General features: G+C 41.1%; 1 protein-coding gene across 4 annotated transcripts in view; it reads left to right on the forward strand.

Annotated features, from left to right (window-relative positions):
- Nucleotides 1-22,714, forward strand: part of FGD3 (FYVE, RhoGEF and PH domain containing 3) — a 137,602-nt gene that overhangs the window by 75,734 nt on the left and 39,154 nt on the right. For all 4 annotated transcript variants that reach the window (XM_072989649.2, XM_078385341.1, XM_078385342.1 and 1 more), the window contains exons 5-13: nucleotides 5,390-5,479; nucleotides 9,416-9,552; nucleotides 10,898-11,054; nucleotides 11,814-11,952; nucleotides 14,260-14,318; nucleotides 16,896-17,042; nucleotides 17,728-17,820; nucleotides 19,530-19,609; nucleotides 20,021-20,051. In XM_072989649.2, the coding sequence (XP_072845750.2) occupies nucleotides 5,390-5,479; nucleotides 9,416-9,552; nucleotides 10,898-11,054; nucleotides 11,814-11,952; nucleotides 14,260-14,318; nucleotides 16,896-17,042; nucleotides 17,728-17,820; nucleotides 19,530-19,609; nucleotides 20,021-20,051 (933 nt within the window). The remainder of the gene's footprint in view (nucleotides 1-5,389; nucleotides 5,480-9,415; nucleotides 9,553-10,897; nucleotides 11,055-11,813; nucleotides 11,953-14,259; nucleotides 14,319-16,895; nucleotides 17,043-17,727; nucleotides 17,821-19,529; nucleotides 19,610-20,020; nucleotides 20,052-22,714) is intronic.

The raw sequence follows: 22,714 nt of genomic DNA on the forward strand, positions 1-22,714 counted from the left end.
AACCTGTTTTTTTTAAAAAAACTCTTCAGAGAAAACCTGTCTTTTCAGTTTGTGTCTGTGTGCTTTCTTTCCAGATATCTCCCTCTTCCCCAGCCTACAAATGTATACAATATTTCATTTTGCTCCTTTAATTTCATTTCTCATTCTCTACATATTTCCGTGTTGGGGGAAAATATCGATATTGATAGGCAAAACATTTCATCTCATACTTTGTTCAAGTGTATCAAACAAGAAAACAATGACGACAGCAAAACAGTAAAAAAAAAAACACATTGTGACAATTTAAAGACTAAATGCTGACTTTTAATATGAACTTTAATGGAATAAGTCTATTTCCTCAGACATAAGGGTGAGACTCTGCAGTATTTTATGCATGCCTCCATGACATAGTCAAAATGACAAATGGTTCATTAGTAAAACGCTATCAGATTCTGAATAATTTTAATCTTCAGTCTACAAGATAACAGTGGTATTATTGACGCAAGTGGCAAACTATGGGAATCAGCATAGGGTTTCATGCTTGGTAATGACTTTTCACAGTTACTGTTCCTGCTGTAAAAGTATTGGGCAGGGAATGCATAGCCGCCTAGAGTGGTCTTATAGGCCAGATGGGCGGTGTATATATATATATATGGCTCCCAGGTTGATGTGGTCCATCAAAGGCTCAGTATTAGTGATAATCCTTGCCCCCAAATGGCGGCCATACTATTGTGCTGGGGGGGGATCACAACTGAAATCATGTGTAAAATATGCTTTAGAAAATAAAGAAGGCCAGTATTTATGAATATAGGAAGTACCTGAGAAGTCTGTCTCTATCTATCCTATCACATTTCCTTTTCCATTTTGTAGACTAGAAGAAAGGATTCTCAGCATATATTTTTGCTTTCGTGCAATGGATAGTGTAATTTAGATAAAGATAATGCGCCTCGTGGCGCAGTGGTTAAAACGCTGTACTGCAAGCTAAAACTGTGCTCACCACCTGGGGTTCAAATCCCAGGTAGCCGGCTCAAGGTTGACTCAGCCTTCCATCCTTCCGAGGTCGGTAAAATCAGTACCCAGCTTGCTGGGGGGGGGGGGGCAATGTGTAGCCTGTATAATTAAAAATTGTAAACCGCCTGGAGAGTGCTTGTAGCGCTATGGGGCGGTATATAAGTCCAATAAATAAATAAATAAATAAATAAATAAATAAATAAATAAATAAATAAATAAATAAATAAATAAATAAATAAATAAATATTATTGTAGATTTTATGAGGCTTCTTCAGAAGCATAAATTGCACTTTATGATCATGACTGGAAGCCTCTTGAAAATGCTACCTGGTTTTTCATTCTCTCTATCACGTCTCCCTCTCCTAAGCCAGCTCCCTTGCATAACCGTTTTTCAATTACATTTGAAAATTGATTTTTGCTGTGACATGTGCTCCTGTTATAGTGTGCTCCATTCACAATACTCTTTTCTTTGTAGTCGATGCAGCAGTAGAATCTCCTAACATCACTGTCTTTGTGTGTGTGTGTGTGTGTGTGTGTGTGTTTGGGAATGTGAGCACATGACTGAATAATTGGGGCCCTATCTGTCTTTTTTTATTGAAAGCTGACATGAAGGAGTTTATTAATTTTGTTTGGTAACCTCTCTCTGTCTGTCTGTCTGTCTCTCCCTCCCTCCCTCTCCCACTGAGTTGCTGACATGTTATGAGACACGTAGCCTCAAAACCTCTAGAAAAGAAGACATCATTAAAGTTAGGTTATAGCCATTCATTTTAGGAATATCACAAGAGGGCTGTTAACTGCGTCTGAGTACAACTCTGGCACACCCTTTTATTTTGTTAACTACAGGGATGATCAAAAGGTGTGTGCCTCATAGATGGTGAGGAGAGATGTAAAAATATTTCCGTCAGTACCAAACGAGTTCTTACGCAGTCAGTTTTAACACAGAGACATATGATCTTATCATACAGGGTATTTCTTTTGATTGAAGGTTGTTGTTTAAGGCAGGTGTTGGCAACCTTGGATTACTTCCAGCCATTAAAAAAAAAAAGTTAACAGGACCGGCATGTCTGTGTTTTCAGTGGTGACCTTCCAAGGAACGTGATGCAAAACTCCCCAAACAAACAAACACAAACAAACACAAACACAACAAACAAACAAAACCCATAATAAAACAGGAAAAGAACACACACACTGCCACCATGCTGTTCTTGGAGACATCTAGATAAGGAAATAGGATTTTTTAAAAAAGGAAATGTGTCCTTAAACATTTCAATGGGTGTCTCCAAGGTAGCTTTGAGGGCTTCCAAATGTTCCTTGTGTCCCAAAATGTCCCTGGAGGTCCTATTTTCCTATTCCTCAGGTTACATGTGGCCCACTCCTGTTAAAAAAGAGTTGGAACAATCTTTCTTGTCATGAAGAAAACCTGCAAAGGACCAAGCTTGTCTTATTTGAATGACTGTCACTGTGTATCAGAGAGCTGTCTCAGCACAACCAGACACTTTTGTTCTTCCGTTTCTTTGTTTTCCTGCTGGAAGCAGTGTCATATCTTCAACATCATTGTGTAGAATAGTTGAAAACCTGCTTCTAGACATCCAGAATTATGATGGGCAGAGGTGAGGTTATAGACTACTTCAGATCCTGGTTCTAATGAAGTAGGATCATTTGCTAAGACTTCCTGTCTTTACGTCAGATGAGCTTGCCAAGTGATACTATGTTTTTGTAGTGCTGTCTGAATCTGACAGCACAGAATGGAGCCTCTTCTTCAATTAAAAAAAGGTTTTATAGCTACTGTAACTATTTTCCTCCAGATGTCTCTTAATTTAACCTATGTTGTTGTTTAGTCCAGAGGTTCTTAACCTTGGGTAACCCAGGTGTTCTTGGACTGCAGTTCCCAGAAGCCTTCACCACCAGCTATGCTGGTTGGGGCTTCTGGGACTTGCAGTCCAAGAACACCTGGGTTACCCAAGGTTAAGAACCACTGGTTAAGCCGTTTAGTCATGTCCTACTCTTTGTGACCCCATGGACCGAGCACGCCAGGCCCTCCTGTCTTCCACTGTCTCCCGGAGTTGGGTCAAATTCATGTTGGTGGCTTTGATGACACTGTCCAACCATCTCATCCTCTGTCGTCCCCTTCTCATCCTGCCTTCACACTTTCCTAACATCAGCGTCTTTTCCAGGGAGTCTTCTCTTCTCATGAGATGACCAAAGTATTGGAGCTTCAGCTTCAGGATCTGTCCTTCCAGTGAGCACTCAGGGTTGATTTCATTTAGAATTGATAGGTTTGTTCTCCTTGCAGTCCAGGGGGACTCTCAAGAGTCTCCTCCAGCACCACAATTCAGAAGCATCAATTCTTCAGCAGGCAGCCTTCTTTATGGTCCAGCTCTCACTTCTAAGCATCGCTACTGGAAAAACCATAGCTTTGACTATGGGGACATTTGTTGGCAAGGTGATGTCTCTGCTTTTTAAGATGCTGTCGAGGTTTGTCATTGCTTTCCTCCCAAGAAGCAGATGTCTTTTAATTTCAGGGCTAATCTCACCATCTGCAGTGATCATGGAGCCCAATAAAGTAAAATCTGTCACTGCCTCCATATATTCCTCTTCTATTTGCCAGGAGTTGATGGGCCCAGTGGCCATGACCTTAGTTTTTTTGATGTTGAGCTTCAGACCATTTTTTGCACTCTCCTCTTTCACCCTCATTACAAGGTTCCTTAATTCCTCCTCACTTTCTGCTGTCAGAGTGGTATCATCTGCATATCTGAGGTTGTTGATATTTCTTCCGGCAATCTTTATTCTGGTTTGGGATTCCTCCAGTCCAGCCTTTCGCATGATGTATTGTGCATATAAGTTAAATAAGCAGAGGGACAATATACAGCCTTGTCATACTCCTTTCCCAACCCCTTCATGGATTGCTGCCTCGTCGTGGCAAAGGGGCTTAAGTAATTCCGAGAAGATACGGGCTATGTCATGCAGGGACACTCAAGACGGACGGGTCATAGTGGAGAGTTCCGACTAAACGTAATCTACCTGGAGTAGGAATTGGCAATGCCAGTCCAGTATCTTTGCCAAGAATACCCCATGAACAGAAACAAAAGGCTCCTTTTAAAAGAAAGGAGAATCAGTATTTCCTTTGTAATCAGATATATAGAGAGCCCTAAATGGCCTGGGTCCAGGGGCCACATCTCTCTGTATGACATCATAATGGGAGGCCTTTCTTTTGGTCCCATCACCCTCACTGATGTGTTTGGCTGGAACATGAGAGAGGGACTTCTCTGTCGCTCCTCCCAGACTCTGGAACTCCTCCCATGGGAGGCCAGGTTGGCCTCATCTTTGCTGTTCATCTTCATGTAGACTAAGAAAGATTCTTTAGGCAGGCTTTCCCTTAGTGATTGGCTATCTAAAAGGGGTTTTTAAACATGTTGTGCCTTGTTGCTTTTAAATGTTTTAAGTATTTTATTTACTGTTTTTAATACATTTGCTTCATTATTTTTACATATTTGTATATTTACTGTTTTTAGCTTTTATATATTGTCTTTTAATGATGTAGGCCATCTTGGGCCCTTTTTAAAGAGAAAGGTGTGGTAGAATATTTTAGATAAATAAAAATACATTAATTTGTCACTATTTTTCCTATATTTGTGGCAGATAAGAAACAGTAATTGTGCTACCTTCTCAATATGGTTTTAATTACACATCTTCAGGAAAGTGAACATTACTTGGCATGAGCAGTATGTTTGGGAGAGGTTTAAATTTCCTTGAAACACAAGCAATGAGATTAACGTGGACTAAATGACATTAATTTAGTTGATCCTGTAGTATGCTTCTTGGTACATATGTTTCCTAATTTTTTCATTCCTTACAAAGCGTTTGAGAAATTATTGCCTGTGGAAGTTCATATCCTGTTAACATATTTGTCTTGAACTCTAAACATGTCCCCCAATACTTTTTTTTTAAATTTGCTTTTGCTGTTTTTTTCCCCCTGAAGCAGCAAAGCTTAAAACCTCCTGTGTTGATTGTAGATGTATGGTTGGAATTGACAGCTTTCAGTCAGTACTAGGCCAGGTGAACAGCTCTTGGTTTCTTCCCTTTCCTCGTATTGAAGAACTCCTTGGAGGGAGTCATGCCTGTTAGCAAATTAGTGTTTAGCTAATTTTAAGCCACTGTAAGAGACTGTACTTTACTAATCAATTTTTTTAAAAGAAAGGAGAATCAGTATTTCCTTTGTAATCAGATATATGAACCAGCTAATGTGTGCTACTTCAACTTAACAAAACAGAAGAATTCATTTCACTGGATTGCAGATTTTAACCATGGTAGCAAAGTAGTATGTAAAGTATTTGTTATTCTATAGGTACTTGAAATATTTATTTTAAAAGAACATTGTAATTTTTTTATTTTATTGCAGTGTTCAGAGCCACAAAAGCTGTTTAACATTGCAAATGAACTTCTTCATACAGAAGAAGCATACGTTGGAAGGCTTCATCTTCTAGATCAAGTAAGTTTATGTGAAGAATAACATTGTCGTATTTGCATTCTGTTTTATTCCAAAGTCTTGTTGCTCATTCATCTTACGACCTGTTTCCCATAACAGTTTCCATCACTCTTCCAGTAGTTGCCTTTCTAAAGAGAATGCATGCATTTACAGTAAGCCTTTCTGATGTCTCAGTCTCTGTGTGATGACCAAGCTGGACATACTCATTGCCCAGTCAATCCTCCTAGTGGGTACACATGTAGTTGAACTGTGACTCCTTCCAACATTGACCAGCACCTGTCACTGCATGAACAAGTAGTCAGTGGTTCACCAAACTACAGCAGTAGTTGGCTAGCATATACTTCTTTCAAGGAAAGCTGAACATATAATTTCTGAAAATACTCACAACAGGAATTCTGTAGGGGAAAATGTCCTCTCTTTTCCTGACAGTTGGAGAATGCGTGTATATTCCAGCATATATTCTCAGACTATATGCAAGGCATTACTAGTGCTCTTTGAGCAAGATGCAGCAGGCTTTTATCTCAGACAAGATAGCCACAGCAAAGTCTTTGTTGTGGCAGAAACAAGCCAAAGTGTCTTTGTTTTTGCAGTAGGGCAGATGCCCACAAATTAATAGACTGAGTTCCCTTTCTTTTCACTTCCATGGAGAGTTTCTTATGGCCTTCCCATCCCCTTTCCCATTTCATTAGTGACCAAACTGTTATGTTTCCTAATCCATATGGAACCACCTTAGCCCAGCAAACATCATGTCCAATTGCAAATATATCATCATCAGCAGCACCATCACCATGATCTTAGAACTGCAGGTCTGGATTCTGTGTATCATCGCATCCAGCCTCTGTCAAAGGAGAACAGTAGAATCACAATCTCTGGCTCTGCAGTCAGATGATCATTTATAGTATCGCAAAATCAATACCTACATTCCAGTCTTGGAATGTGCTTTACAGTGAAAGACATTTCCTTGCATATAGTAGATCTTCCCTTCCAGCTCTGTAATTCAAGAGATTATCAGCAGCAGAGCTGCAACTTGCAGTACAAGAGATGCTTCAAATTTTGCTTCTCCTCTTCTGAGAAAGTATCTATTTTTTGTAGCTTATTTGAATATTAACTCTGCCATGTGGCTTTCATTGCTTCAGTTGACAGCTGTATTGCTTTCATTTTTTTTCAGCTGTCTTAGTTAGGAAATGGGAGAACCAAAGCATCCAGCACAGATAATTTAGACATGAATTGCATAATGAGCCACAGAGTATTAAAATTGTTCAAACATGTGTTAAGTTTAGATAGTACCTTCTAACTTTAGCTCCATTTCTGCTGTTGCTTTCCTAATATTATAATGAAGGTGGAATAAAGTTTTCTGAACTTGAGAAGAATTAGTAAAAGGTAAAGGTAAAGGTTCCCCTTGACAATATTTGTCCAGTCGTGTTCGACTCTAGGGGATGGTGCTCATCCCCGTTTCCAAGCCATAGAGCCAGCGTTTTGTCTGAAGACAATCTTCCGTGATCACATGGCCAGTGCGACTTAGACACGGAATGCTGTTACCTTCCCACTGAGGTGGTCCCTATTTATCTACTTGCATTTGCATGCTTTCAAACTGCTAGGTTGGCAGGAGCTGGGACAAGCAACGGGGGCTCACTCCGTCACGTGGATTCAATCTTCCGACTGCTGGTCTTCTGACCCTGCAGCACAGGCTTCTGTGGTTTAGCTTGCAGCACCACCACGTCCCATAAGAGAAGAATTATATAACTTTAAAAGCTGAAGAAATGGAAATTGTTGAAAATATTCTATATTTTGGTTCAGTCAAGAAGAATGCCAATCAGAAAGGCAGCTATGAAAAGATCCTCAAGTACAAGGATGTGTTACTAGAGACCAAAGCCAAGATCATCTATGCAATGGTATTCTCAATTGCTATGAATGTGAAAGCTAGACAGTGGGGGGAAATGGCAAGAAAAACCAAATTATTTGAAACATTTTGTAGGATTGTTTACATATACCATGGACTTCCAGAAATTAAAATAAGTGATGCTAGATCAGTTTAGTTGACTGGACAGTTCATCAAGCCTCAACTCTCTCTGGAATGAAAGATTACTAAACTAAAGCCATTATACTGTGACATAATGAGAAGGCAAATTCACTGGGAAAGACTGTAATGCTGGGAAAAACTGAAGGAAGTGGGAAAAGAGGAAGACTGAATAAAGAGATGGATTGACTTAGGAAAGGAGGCCAGAGACTTCCATTTGAAAGACACGAACAAGGTTGTTAATGACAGGACACTCTAAAGCACTGGTTCCCAACCTTTCATATCCAGACATTCTTAGACTATAATTTCCAGAAATCCTAGCCAGCACAGCTAGTGGTGAAGGCTTCTGAGAGTTTTAGTCCAAGAACATCTGGGTACCCAAGACCAAGAACCAGGGCTCTAAAGGGTTAGTGTAATTCATAGCATTGCTGTAAGTCTGAAGTGACTTGACAGTAGGGAGAGAGACTTTTGGATTTTTTTGGACTCTGGTGCTTCCTTGGATTTTCAACGATTCCTGGGAAGGGTGGTTTCATTACTCATTATACTCTATAAAGTGCTCTTTGCTCTTTTGAAAGAGCACTTTATAGAGTATAATGAGTAACCCTTCGGAGGAAGCACTAGGGAACAGCAGCAGCAGCAAAATTATGCCAAAGGGGGCACCTATGGGAGTACGAAAGCTGGTCTGTGTACTCCTGTTTTGGGGCTGCATCTCCTAGAATTCTGCTTGGGGAATTCCTGCAGGATTCTGGAACTTGGTACCCCAAAAATCCAAAAGTCCCACTCTGCTTGACAGCACAGAACAGTAGACTATAACAGGGAACAATTAAGAATCATGATCATTAGACCACTGGGTTGAATTTACATATTTATAACATAGTTACCACAATGTCAGGGAGTGACTTGCATGTTTTAAACAGTTGCCACTTGTTAAATTCTACTGAACATGTTTACATCACATGACCTCCAATGAAATGCAATAATTTTCAGTAGCTTTTAGTCACATGCTCAGTTGTGAATCCAATTGAATTTATAAGAGTTTTTCTTCAATCTGACTAGATAGGTTCCTCTGCAAAATCCTCCATCTGCAATTAATCAGACAGTCTTCAAACTGTAGAGCCTATAGATTAATGTTTATTAATAGCATGGATGGGTTTTGGATGGCTTATGGTGACTGGTAAAAATTACTAAGAAAATGATCTGATGATCCTTGAGTCTTCTAAAAGAACCTTAATGGGAAGACGTCAGCTTTGATAAAACATAAAGAAAAAGAATCATGGAATATCACATGATGGATATACAAAATGTGTACATTTCCCCACCAAATTGCTTTGTTTTTAACTAAATATATCAGTAGAACTGATGATAACTACTTTGGACAGTTAATTTCTTCCTCCAACACTATTATCTGTCACAGCTGACTCAGATGTCTGTTGGCCTTTAACCAATTGCGCAATGTGTAGTATGGAAGCAAGAAGTTATCACTGATCCACATTGTTAGGGCATTTCTATTTAGCATACATCTGGGGTTTTTCCCACAGCAGAAAGTTATTAGAAAAGATATGTACTTGAACATATCTAGAAAATTCAATTGCTTTTGCAATTGAAATGCTCTGTTTCATCCCTATTAAACACTCTTGAGGAAAAGCAGACTTTAATATTGGCTTTCACCCTGGACAGCTAGCAAGTGGTTTTGAAATTAAACAGGTGTGATTAATTGCAAAATGATGTATTGCTGCATTTGATTGAGGAGCCCTTTTAATAAACTTTACATTTCTCTTGACTACGTCTTGAGGAAATATTCCAAAAATATCCTGTAGAAAACAGTGAGTCATCTGTCAGGCTCCAGCTACATTGCATTAGTATAACTCCTAGATTTTTGTATCTGGTATTGGTTAGATTGTTTTGTGTCTGTTTTGATGCAGGTGTTTTGCACCAGATTGAATGAGGCGGGGATTCCATCTGAAGTGATAACAGGAATATTTTCAAATATTTCTTCCATTTATCGCTTCCATGAACAGTTTCTCCTGCCTGAGCTCAAGACAAGGATTATGGAAGAGTGGTGGGTAAACAAAGGATTAAAAACATGGTTGTTGTGGGGTTTTCGGGCTGTTCGGCTGTGTTCTGGAGGTTTTTCTTCCTGACGTTTCTCCAGTCTCTGTGGCCGGCATCTTCAGAGGACTGGAGTTGGAACTCTGTGCTAAGAACTTTATACTATTCCTAATAAGTAACAATGCTCAGTTCTGTGGTACTGTTGTTATATTTGTTTCCAAAGAAGTAGCTGTGTTAGTCTGTCTTGGAGTGCTGGCAAAAGTAAAAGGGGTGAGGGGAGGCAAAATGTTATAGCATTTTCAAGGTTAACAGATTTATTTCAGTATGGGCTTTTGCAGGTCAAAATCCATGTCTTCATACACAAGGAGTGCAAAACATATGCTCCATATGTTCATTCTCTAGTGATAAGATTCATGTCCAGGTCAGGATACAGATAATAGAGACAGTGGGAGTGGTTCATTAACAAAGAAATGGGGCTATCAAGCTAGAGAATTTCTTCCCCGAGCTTCAGTAACTTTCATCCTTCCATCATCCTAAGCTGCACAACAAGTGGACAAAATGAGCTCTCACAGACATTACTGAACATCTCACAGACATCCCAGCATTTCTCAATATTGGCTGTGTTGGTTAAATTTTAATGGGAGTTGCAATCCATCAACATCTGGAAGGCCACACATGCCCACCCTGGCTTATTCAGTGGGAAGTATCGAGTCTTTGAAAATGTAGAATCAGGGTGGGATAGGTCAAAGACACATTCTGTATTTTAGTTATTGAAAAGCTTACACATCTACTATTAACAACAATATCATTTAAAAAGACAGCTTTGATCAAAGTTAATCTTCAAAGGCTTCTAAGGAAACATAGTAGTTTGGGATAAATCTGTGGCCCCAGCCAAAACCAAGATGTGGCCCTTGGACTTGAAATATTGTGTATCCTTGGGAGTGGCAATGCCTTATTAAAAGACATGAGGAAGAGAAGGCTATGTAAGTGGATAATTTTCAAAATCAAGAGAGGGTTTTCACAATGAACCAAACATTTTTAATGTTCCCCAAAAAATTCATTGTTATTTAACTTGTTAATAAATGACCTGAACAGTTTGGATGAATAATGTGCTAGCTGAGGACAGCTGACACCAAATTTGTTGGAACTGTGAAATTTGAAACAGATTACAAATGCATCAGGGGATTTGAAAGAGAACAAATTAAGGAAGAATATGTTTAACAGTCTCTCCTCATGCTTTTTTATGATACTACCTGAAGAAAGTGGTCCTATTCAGAGCTGATTCATTTATAGTTCCCTATCAATTTAAGTTTTTTCGTTTCCATGCTCTTCAATTTTGTTTGTTTGTTCTACAGGAATACAAATCCAAGGCTAGGGGATATCCTTCAGAAACTTGCTCCATTTCTAAAGATGTATGGAGAATATGTAAAGAATTTTGACAGAGCAATGGATTTGGTGAACACATGGATGCAGAGGTCATCTCCTTTTAAGGATATCATTCAGAATGTACAGGTATGCTTAATCGGTTATAAAATCCTTTCCATGTATTGTTGGGCCATAATATGGCCCTATCCCTTCCCAGAAAGCCACAAATTTAAACAATAGGATTAAAGGCAAATAAAGCAGAGTTGAAAAATCTGGTTGAAAATTAGAAAGCATTAAAACTCAGGTGGAGAAATGTCAGATGTTCAAGCTGGATTCAAAAAGGAAGAGACAGCAGAGATCATATTGCAAATATATGTTGGCTATTGGATCATGCAAAAAAAATCAGAAGAAAATCAGTTTGTGCTTTGTTAAAATAATGTTTCTACTTTAGCATGCCATTGCGCTGATTAATGCTTTGTAGCTTAATTAACTTGCCAGTAGTTGGGATTCTATTTTGTTTTGTGAGAAATATGATATAAGTTATTTCTGTTTTATTTGTTCTAGGGGACAAGAAAGGAATGTCAAGTGGGTAGGAATTTAGAGGAGGACTACTATAGCCTAAAATTTACCTAGATTAAAATTACAGAAGCTATCTGTAACTGTAAGCTTTATGTCAGTGTGACATATTACACTGAATATATCTTCCTTCCCATGTTTTATTTTATGAATTTTAGAGAGCTAGACATCCTTTACCCAAATGCATTCACCTTCTTTGAACATCTATCTGCCATTGTAACCAATTTTTAGTGATTTTTTTAAAAAAGCCAGCAGTTCTAGTTTACCAAATGGTTTGTGTGTGTGGATATAGAAAAATATCAGGCAGAATGTTTTCCCCCTTTATTACAGAAACAAGAAATATGTGGGAATCTGACATTACAGCATCACATGCTGGAACCTGTGCAGAGAATTCCACGCTATGAACTTCTCCTGAAGGATTATCTTAAAAAACTTCCTGGAGAGTCTCCAGACAGGAAAGATGCTGAAAGTATGTACAGTTTTAATTTACATTGTCAGGAACAACCAGATTTTTCTATAAAGTTTCATTCAGAGATTGGGAAGTATGTTTTTCGTTTTAAGGCCTTTAAGAAATCCAGGTTTCTCTTTTCCATCAAAATGTATCCATGGTGGAGCGGGGAGTTGCCTCATGCTATTGATCAGTTTGGACTTGTAAAACCAAGGGTGGGATTTTGTAAGTTACCATATTTTTTGCACCATAAGACGCACTTTTTCCCCTCCAAAATGTGGGTGGGGAAGTCAGTGCGTCTAATGGTGTGAATGCAGCAATTTCGTCGCTGCTGGCCCCATGGGGGGGAGCGTCGCAAGGGTCCGGGTGAGCCTTCCAGGACCCTTGCGAGGCTCCCCCACCCGCCCACGGGCCCAGCACCGGCTGAATCGCCAGCTTCCAGGTGGGGGGAACGTCGCAAGGGTCCTGGAAGCTCACTCAGATCCTTGTGACGCTCCTCCCACCCACGCACGGGCCAGCACTGGCAAAATCGCCAGGTTCTGGGAGTGTTTTGAGGCTTCCCAAGCCTCAAAACACTCCCAGAAGCTGGCGATGTTAACCCCCCCGGCTCTGTGGGGGGTGGGGGGAGGGTGGCAAGGGTCCAAGGGAGCCTCCCTTGGACCCTTGCCACCCTCCCCCCACGGGGCCAGCCCTGGCGAAATCGCCAGGTTCTGGGAGTGTTTGGAAGCTTGATAAGCCTCCAAACACTCTCAGAAGCTGGCGATTTTAACCCCCCTGCTCTGTGGGGGGTGGGGGGAGGGTGGCAAGGGACCAAGGGAGCCTCCCTTGGACCCTTGCCACCCTCCCCCCACCCCCCCACGGGGCCAGCCCTGGCGAAATCGCCAGGTTCTGGGAGTGTTTGGAAGCTTGATAAGCCTCCAAACACTCTCAGAAGCTGGCGATTTTAACCCCCCCCCGCTCCGTGGGGGGTGGGGGGAGGGTGGCAAGGGTCCAAAGGAGCCTTCCTTGGACCCTTGCCACCCTCCCCCCACCCCCCCACGGGGCCAGGGGGGGTAAAATCGCCAGCTTCTGGGAGTGTTTGGAGGCTTATCAAGCTTCCAAACACTCCCAGAAGCTGGCAATTTTACCCCCCCTGGCCCAATGGGGGGGTGGGGGAGCGTGGCAAGGGTCCAAGGGAGCCTCCCAGGACCCTTGCCAGGCTCCCCCCCACCCACCCCCCATGGGGACAGCGGGGGCAAAATCGGAAGCTACCTATTTTGCCCGCTCTGTCACCCGGGGGAGACAGGGTGAGTCTCCAAAGGGTCCTGGAACACACCCTAGGACTCTTTGGAGACTGACCCTGCCTCCCCTGGGGGCCAGAGGGGATGAAATCACCACCTTTGGGGGCTCTTCTGAGGCTTGGGAAACTTCAGAAGAGCCCCAGAAGGTGGCGATTTCATCCGCTCTGGCCCCCGAGGGAGGCAGGGGGAGGCTCCAAAGGGTCCTGGAACACACCCTAGGACCCTAGGACCCTAGGGTGTGTTCCATAAGATGGACCTCTCCATAAGGCTCACCAAATTTTAGGAGAAGAAAGCAGATAATTTTTTTCCTGTGTTCTTCTCCTAAAAATTTGGTGCGTCTTATGGAAAGGTGCATCTTATAGAGCGAAAAATACGGGTATTTTGCAGAATACTGTATGCATCATATCACTGTGATTGTGCTTGCATCTGTATTGTATTATTTGTGTCCCAGTAGACTCTAATGCCAGTTGGTTGAACTTGGCATACCGACACAGAGCGTTTTCCGATGATTCAGAATCCCACAGAGCTTTCTAATCCAATTTTCATGACAGAAGTCAAAGATTCTCTTTCAGAATGATTATGATTTTACACTTACCTTAGAGAGATGTATGAGGCAAATTTGAATACCCAGAAGATTTCCTTGGAAGTAGTGAAGTTAAGGAGTATGAAAAGAGAGAGAAAATTGTGAATACAGGGCTGTGTCTGAGCATAATAACTGGTTATGTGTAACATGCTCTTTAGGTCTGAACCATTTTCTGAACTTTGAGACTGAAATCTGTACAAAATATTTTTCACCTCAAAATAGTTGTCCATTCCGTGCTACCTATCTAATTGTTTGTAATTAAAAATAAATACCCAACTCAGTAGTATATTAAATGGAACATTTTTGTATGTACACTTGACCCTGAGAAGCCCAGAAGTAGGATGCAATGATCTGTTTGTGTGTAGCAGCAATTTAGGAATCAAGCTGTATATGCCAGGAAATAAATGTTCACTCTTAACTGATAACAATCCTAAGAATCTTTAACTGCTCCTGCCTGTCTTGCAGAATCACTGGAGCTCATTTCCACAGCAGCAAACCATTCAAATGCAGCCATCCGAAAGATGGTGAGTAGAAAATGTGTAAAAACATCATCATTTGCACCATTAACTGAGATGCTCATTTGAATCGGTGATTTCCTCATTACCACAGTGAGCCTTAATGATGGTTTTCGTACTGATTGAAGCTTTCTTGTATAGATATAACTCAGGCATAAATCAGTACCTTTCTACATATGAGTGTATTTGTTGGGGGAGATGACATTTTGCTCGCTCTTGCCTGCCAGTTACCAGCGATTTATGTGGCAAGTCCTGAAATGTTCTTCTTTGATTGAGTTACATTTCCTTTCCTGTATATTCTAAATGTGCCAATTATTGCAATAGTCAACCATCATTCTGGTAAATTAGCAGCATGATCATATATACATATGCGTTCAGTGAAAATATATCCCAGATTATTCAAAACAGTTTGGTTTGGTCGTGTTGAAAAGATGGATGGGATTAGACTTTAAAGACAGGTTCAGAAAAACGGCACACACGTTTAAGCTGCACTCACTACCTCTGGCATCAATGCAGACAGCATGTATGTCTCTTAACAGATCTGGTAACAGTCAATAGGAAATGACTGCTGACTGCAAAGTACTGTCCAGAGCGTTGTTTTTTTTAAATCAAGGAAGTGTCTGAAACGCAGAGCTTAGCTTCTTTGAAGGAGAATAGCTATAATGACATACTGAAGCCATTCATAATTAAGCATGTTGGTAGGATGATAGTCTGTGATCTAGAATGTCACTCTGCTCCAAAGCAACTGGCTGTTTTCAGCATCTCATTGCAATTATTTTTTTTTTCAAAAGCAGCTTCTGAAGTTATTGTGATGATTTAGCTTCACTGGCTGAAAACCTGTCTGCAGAGTATCATCCGGTGGTAGCAATTTTCAGACTTTAAAGATTTCCTCTCCCTCAGTCCCACAGCCCCTAATTTAACCTTGCCATTTTGTCTTGCCGATCTAAATATTGGCTTCTTCCCGCAACTTGTGTCACTTCTGTTTTTGTAAGAAATTATTATAGACAGTGTATTAACTTAACACATCTTCCTCTGTCTGGGTGTTCTTTACAGGAAATGGTTGTGGCTTCTTCCTCTTTTCAGGTTCGCATTTCAGAGTTGTTTTTAATCATCCCTACTGAGACACCATGAGTCTCATTCCTCTTGTTTTTGTCGGGCTTCAGACATCAAGTGATACTGGAATGCTTCTAAGTGTAATTAGGAAATCTTATTTCAGAAGCTACCTGATTTTATATAAGGCTGAATTGTGTTAGGTGAGTGAATGCCTGCCTTTGGACCCAGGTGGTTAGTTCTGGTTGAACTGCACACTTTCCTAGAAGAAACACCACAGACATATGGTGAGTGAATGCCTGCCTTTGGACCCAGGTGGTTAGTTCTGGTTGAACTGCACACTTTCCTAGAAGAAACACCACAGACATATGGCTTTTACTGAGAGTGAGATAGAGAGAGCATAATCCTGTTCATTTAATTCGATTTCTCAGTAGCCTTCAATATCATGGACAAATGATCTCCTCCTTAAATGCATGCATGGGTTGGGGATAGCAGGTGTAATATGCTGATCTTCTTTATACTTTTGGAACTAGATTGAGATAGTAGCTTGGCCCCCTACAGTTACACTGTATGGTGCTGCGGAATATTGTCCTGTTCTCAGTACCGCTTGGCATCTAAAGCTGTTGGGGGTGTTTAATCTGGGATTTGGTGCATGGTATTGTCAATATGAAGAGGCTATGATGGCTCTGAAAGTTTGGAAACTGCAGCTGGTGCAAAATATATGGCTGAGGAAGCTTAGTAGGATATGCTGCCATGCCTTTACTACACCAGTGACAAAGGAATTGCACTATAGTGTTTGTAGGTTTTGTTGTTGACCAGATCTGCCTGGGACTAGGTTGTTTAGAATAATGCCTCCTTCTGTATGAATCAGTCCTGTTCAGTGAGGTTATCTGAGAAAGCTCTTCTAGTAATGCCATATGTTGGAGACTTACAACTTAGAGTGACTTGGGAAAGGATGTTCTGTAGAGATGGGCATGCAATACTTTGTGCCCCTTCATAATAGGTCATCTGTGCAGCAGCACAGATGCTTTGCATTCCCTTCGCCCTCCTCTCCTCCATCTCATCTACTGACACTGCTCTGTACCTCCCCATTGCACAATCTTCTGGTCTGGGCAAGAGCCTGGACTTCCCTTCTCTGCCTCATTCAGCTGTTGGCCACTCAAAGGCAGCACTGCAGGAATCCTTGCTCCACCTCCTTGTCTGAGTGGGCAGCTGCTGGAGGAGGCAGAGAAGGGAAGTCTGAGCTCCTGTTTGGACTAGAAGATCACACAATGGGGAGGAATGGAGCAGCATGTGCTGGCAGGTCAGTGGGTGAGAGTGGCCAGTCGACCAGGGAGACAGCGGAGCTATTACTGCAATTGGTGGGAAAACGGGATCTTCATGGTGCTAGGACACGACCGTGGATGGTCTGGTCCCAGGCATCAGATCCACATTAGGTGCAGCTGCGGCGGTGATTTTTGTATTTGTTTACGAATATCCTCATCTCTAGCAAAGAGTAGTTGATTGTTCAATCTGCATTTCTTCTTCTGCTTGCAGGAAAAAATGCACAAGCTGTTAGAAGTGTATGAGCGGCTTGGGGGAGAAGAGGATATTGTTAATCCAGCCAATGAGTTGATTAAAGAGGGGCACATTCAGAAGCTATCAGCAAAGAATGGCACAGCTCAAGATAGGTATCTATTTCTGGTGAGTTATCTAATTTCGTTGGAGTACAGTGTTTTCCTATTTTGTGGATACATGCTTTCTTTAGATCATATTTGTGGCTCCTTCCTAGCACTCTGCACACTGTTCGAGAGTAAGTCCTCTCCTCTCACAAAAGTATTTTCAAAATAATTTCAACTCTTAGTATGCATTTGGTTTGGGGGGGTTGTTTGTTTTGCCAACGGCCCTCCTCATTATTGCTTATGGTACTAAATAGCTCGTAGAAATTAACAAAATTAACTCATTGTCACTGCACATGTTGTCATTATACATCACAACCTTAAATAAATGGGATGTGATGAATGTGCGCCAAGATCAAGGTCTATCAGTGGCAGCACTTTGGATATCTAATATCAGTGCCATTTGGATGTTAGCTGCTGAATGTTTGCTATAGGTCTCTAGAGGTAAATGTCCATACATAGAAATAAAAGACAGCCATGTGGTTAATACAAAATACAAATCAAAGAGTAGGCAATACTAATAGACCACTTAAAAATGTATCCATGTATCTCATGTATCCCATTTGTATCAATTTATTTCTGGTCAAAAGCACCTGAAATGAATCAGAGTAATTTAACACCGGTAAAATTTATAAGAGGCAAACCGCTTCCCCCAAATATTGAACTGATTTCTGAACAACTTTCATAATGAGAATTTTTTTCAATTGCAGTTTAACAGCATGGTATTGTACTGTGTGCCAAAACTGAGACTGATAGGGCAGAAATTCAGCGTTCGAGAGAAAATCGATATTGCAGGATTACAGGTTTGTGTCTTCTTTTCTTGTTTTTCTTTTGGGGTTTGTGTGTGTGTGTGTGTGTGTGTTTGTCAGTCTTATCACTGAAAGACTCTTAAATGGTAAACAAATACTTGTAGCACATAAACAGAATAAAATATAGCGGGTACCTAATAGAAAGAACTTACTGGTGTTATGTATAGAACTGCAAGACATAAGATAAGGTTGTGTGACCATGCCTTAAGGAGAAGAAACTTTGCACACACAGCAACAGTAGAGACAGCTACTCTTGTTGACATGGCAGTACCACCAGTGCGGTTGGAAACCTTCTGGGTTTGTCTCTATTACTGGTGAATCAATAAGTGAATGAGGCAGTTTTATACATTACTCCCTCTAGAAGATAGACACAAATACAGTGGTGCCCGACATAGCGACGTTAATCCGTTCCGGATTAATCGTCGCTATCTGGAGACATCGCTATACGGATAGGAAAACCCCATTTAAAACTCCGTTTAATGCGTTCCTATGGGGCGAAAACTCACCATTGAGTGAAGATCCTCCATAGCGCCGCCATTTTCGCCGCCTCGGTAAGCGAGGAAACCGTGTGAAAATGCGTGCAGCAGCCATTTTGGTTACCCGGCTGTTCTAAAAACATCACAATGCGAAGATCGGTAAGTGAAACGCTTACCGATCATCGCAATGCGATGTTTACCCTATCTAAACATCGCAATGTGATTGCATTAGCGATCACAAAAAACAGATCGCTATGCAGATTCGTTGTTAAACGGTGCGCTCATTATGCGAGGCACCGCTGTATTGTCCAACTTAGAGGTTTTAAACTTCTTCTCATTGACAGTTGATCACAGGTTGCATTCCGTGGAGGTCCACTGGAAAAAGCAGTTGTGACAGTAATATTCTGCTATCCCCCCTTCTTCCTATAGCCCCCCAGTGCCACCCTCAATGCTGTTCCACATTATTTGCGGATTTATTCAGGTCAGAACAGAAGGTTGCTTTGTAGGTTGCTTGAAGGGGAAATCAGAGAAAAACACTTCCACATCCATGTTGTATAATATGATGCCTCTGTGAAAAGGAGGAGCCCTTCCATGCATGGAGATGCAAGTCTGGATACAGCCCACTTTGAGGAGCCTAACAGCTAGTTGTAATTGCTGTTCATGAATTGGTTCATCTTCAGGTGTGACATGAGACATTTTAAAAAAAACACATTTCTCCATGGTGAGAGGTTGGCATTTTTCCCCGGCTGATGTCAGAGAGAATATATGCATCTTTGATTCATACTGTTGGTAAATGGGATAAATGACATGTTGCATGAGTTAATACAAGTAATTGTGGGTTGTTCATATCTTTGAGATCTGTTAGGTGCCCTTTTGTGTTTGACTATGTGTCTGTGCATAATTACAAAGGATATAGGTGCTAGTTTTTTACAGAAATATTTGGTGCTAATTGTGAAAGTGATGAAAATTACTTGGTGCCTTGATCACAAATAGAGTCAGAATCTCATTGGAGGTTGGAAATTCCTTCTGTGCCAATATGGCCTACCTTGAGTAAAAGCTTGGTAGCATATAATAACAAATTCCTAGTTGTTGCTTTTTTTTTATTTAAAAATGACTAGTTTACTCTTTTTTCTGCTATACATTTAGGGGGCTATCTTTGTTTGATAATCACAAAAGTGACTGGAATTAAATTTTTCCAAATACCAAAATACTGGTCTGGTTTTCTAGGTCCAGGAAATTGTCAAGCAAAATGTGGCCCATACATTCTCAATAACAGGAAAAAAGAGATCCTTGGAACTGCAAGCTAGGTACAGATTTTGTTCTGCATATATGTATTTGTTTTAAATTTTAAAAAGCATTTAGCCTTTTTCAGTTTAGTGCTTTCTAGATGCTTGAGGCTACAGCTGTCCAGCAGTCTCAGCCAGTGTGGCTAGTGGGTAGAGACAGGATAAAAATATGCATTACAGCAGATTCTATTACAGTGTATCATTAAGTCATATGTTGCTTGTTTGAGAACAGATTGCATACCAAATTCCAAAAATAAATAATGAATTTTCATAATTTGCTGTAGAGATCAACAGAAGAGTGATTTTTTGCTTATGAAACTGCATGTAGTAAAATCATTGCTAGATATCATGCACTAGACTTGTCACTGTTTTTTGTCCCACGTTGTTGACATTCCAGAAAAGAAAGCAAATATTTGTTTTCTCATTTTATAGGACAGAAGAAGAGAAGAAAGAGTGGATTCAGGTGATTATCATATTTTACTGAGGATGTTTACCAGTTGAATGTGACCCATTTCCAGTTTTTTTAATTGGGCAAATTAAATTGCATATAGGATTTGCAAGCAAATATAATCATTTACAGTATATCACAGAAGTGAGTACACTCCCTCACATTTCATAAATATTTTAGTATATCATTGCATGTGACAACACTGAAGAAATGACACTTGGCTCCAATGTAAAGCAGTGAATATACAGCTTGAATAACAGTGTAAATGTGCTGTCCCCTCAAAACGCAACACACAGCCATTAATGTCTAAATCTCTGGCAACAAAAGTGAGTACACCCCTAAGACTTAGGGGTGTACTCACTTTTGTAGTGACAATGTCAAATTGGGCACAAAGTGTCAATATTTTGTGTGGCCACCATTATTTTCCAGCAGTGCCTTAACCCTCTTGGGCATAGAGTTCACCAGAGCTTCACAGGTTGCCACCAGAGTCGTCTTTCACTCTTCCATGACAACATCACAGAGCTAGTGGATGTTAGAGACCTTGCACACCTCCACCTTCCATTTCAGGATTCCCCACAGATGCTCAAAAGGGTTTCGGTCTGGAGACATGCTTGGCCAGGCCATCACCTTCACCCTCAGCTTCTTTAGCAAGGCAGTGGTCGTTTTGGAGGTGTGTTTGGGGTCATTATCATGTTGGAATACTGCCCTGTGGCCCTGTCTCCAAAGGGAGGGGATCATGCTCTGCTTCAGTATTTATTTTTATTTATTTAATTTATATGCCACCCACACTGCCCAAAGGTATGTCACAGTACATGTTGGCTTTCATGGTTCCCTCAAACATTGAGGGAATGAACTGTAGCTCCCCGGTGCCAGCCGCATTCATGCAGCTCCAGACCATGACACTCCGACTATCATGCTTGACTATAGGCATGACACACTTTTCTTTGTATTCCTCACCTGGTTGCCACCACACACGCTTGACACCATCTGAACAAAATAAGTTTATCTTGTTTTTTTGGTTCCAGAAATCCACGTCCGAGCCCTCCTATCTTCCACTGCCTCCCAGAGTTGGGTCAAATTCATGTTAGTAGCTTCGGTGACACTGTCCAACCATCTCATCCTCTGTTGTTCTCTTCTTCTCTTGCCTTCACACTTTCCCAACATCAGGGTCTTTTCCAGGGAGTCTTCTCTTCTCATGAGATGGCCAAAGTATTGGAGCCTCAGCTTCAGGATCTGTCCTTCCAGTGGGGTTGATTTCCTTCTGTCTTTCCACTTGGGGTAGATTTCCTTCAAAATGGATAGGTTTGTTCTCTTTGCAGTCCAGGGGACTCTCAAGAGTCTCCTCTAGCACCAAAGTTCAAAAGCATCAATTCTTCGGCAGTCAGCTTTCTTTATGGTCCAGCTCTCACTTCCATACATTGCTACTGGAAAAACCATAGCTTTGACTTTGCGGACCTTTGTCGGCAAGGTGATGTCTCTGCTTTTTAAGATGCTGTCTAGGTTTGTCATCACTTTCCTCCCAAGAAGCAGGTGTCTTTTAATTTCATGACTGCTGTCACCATCTGCAGTGATCATGGAGCCCAAGAAAATAAAATCTGTCACTGCCTCCATATCTATCTCCCTTATATTTGCCAGGAGGTGATGGGCCCAGTGGCCATGATCTTAGTTTTTTGATGTTGAGCTTCAGACCATTTTTGGCACTCTCCTCTTTCACCCTCATTAAGAGGTTCTTTAATACCTCCTCACTTTCTGCCATCAGAGTGGTATCATCTGCATATCAGAGGTTGTTGATATTTCTTCCGGCAGTCTTAATTCATCCAGCCCTGCCTTTCACATGACGTATTCTGCATATAAGTTAAATAAGCAGGGAGACAATATACAGCCTTGTCGTACATCTTTCCCAATTTTGAACCAATCAATTGTTCCATATCCAGTTCTAACTGTTGCTTCCTGTCCTGCATATAGGTTTCTCAGGAGATAGATAAGGTGGTGAGGGACTCCCATTTCTTTAAGGACTTGCCATAGTTTGCTGTGGTCCACACAGTCAAAGGCTTTAGCATAGTCAATGAAGCAGAAGTAGATATTTTTCTGGAACTCTCTGGCTTTCTCCATAATCCAGCGCATGTTAGCAATTTGGTCTCTAGCTTCTCTGCCCCTTCGAAATCCAGCTTCTACTTCTGGGAGTTCTTGGTCCACATACTGCTGAAGCTACCTTGTAGGATTTTGAGCATAACCTTGCTACCGTGTGAAATGAGTGCAATTGTACAGTATTTGGAGCATTTTTGGCCCTGCCCTTCTTTGGGATTGGGATGTAGACTGATCTTTCAGTCTTAGTAGACCACAAACTGAACATGAGTCAGCAGTGTGATGCAGCTGCCAAGAAAGCCAATGCAATTCTTGGTTGCATCAATAGGAGTATAGTGTCTAGGTCAGGGGAAGTGATAGTACCACTCTATTCTGCTTTGGTCAGACCTCATCTGGAGTATTGTGTCCTGTTCTGGGCACCTCGATTAAAGAAGGATGTTGACAACCTGGAACATGCCAAGAGGAGGGCGACCAAAACGGTCAAAGGTCTGGAAGCCATGTCCTATGAGGAGCAGCTTAGGGAGCTGTGAATGTTTAGTCTTACAAAAAGAAGGTTAAGAGGGGACATGATAGCGCTGTGTAAATATTTGAAG

This window comes from Pogona vitticeps, chromosome 2, assembly GCF_051106095.1.
Source record: "Pogona vitticeps strain Pit_001003342236 chromosome 2, PviZW2.1, whole genome shotgun sequence".
NCBI lineage: Eukaryota > Metazoa > Chordata > Lepidosauria > Squamata > Agamidae > Pogona > Pogona vitticeps.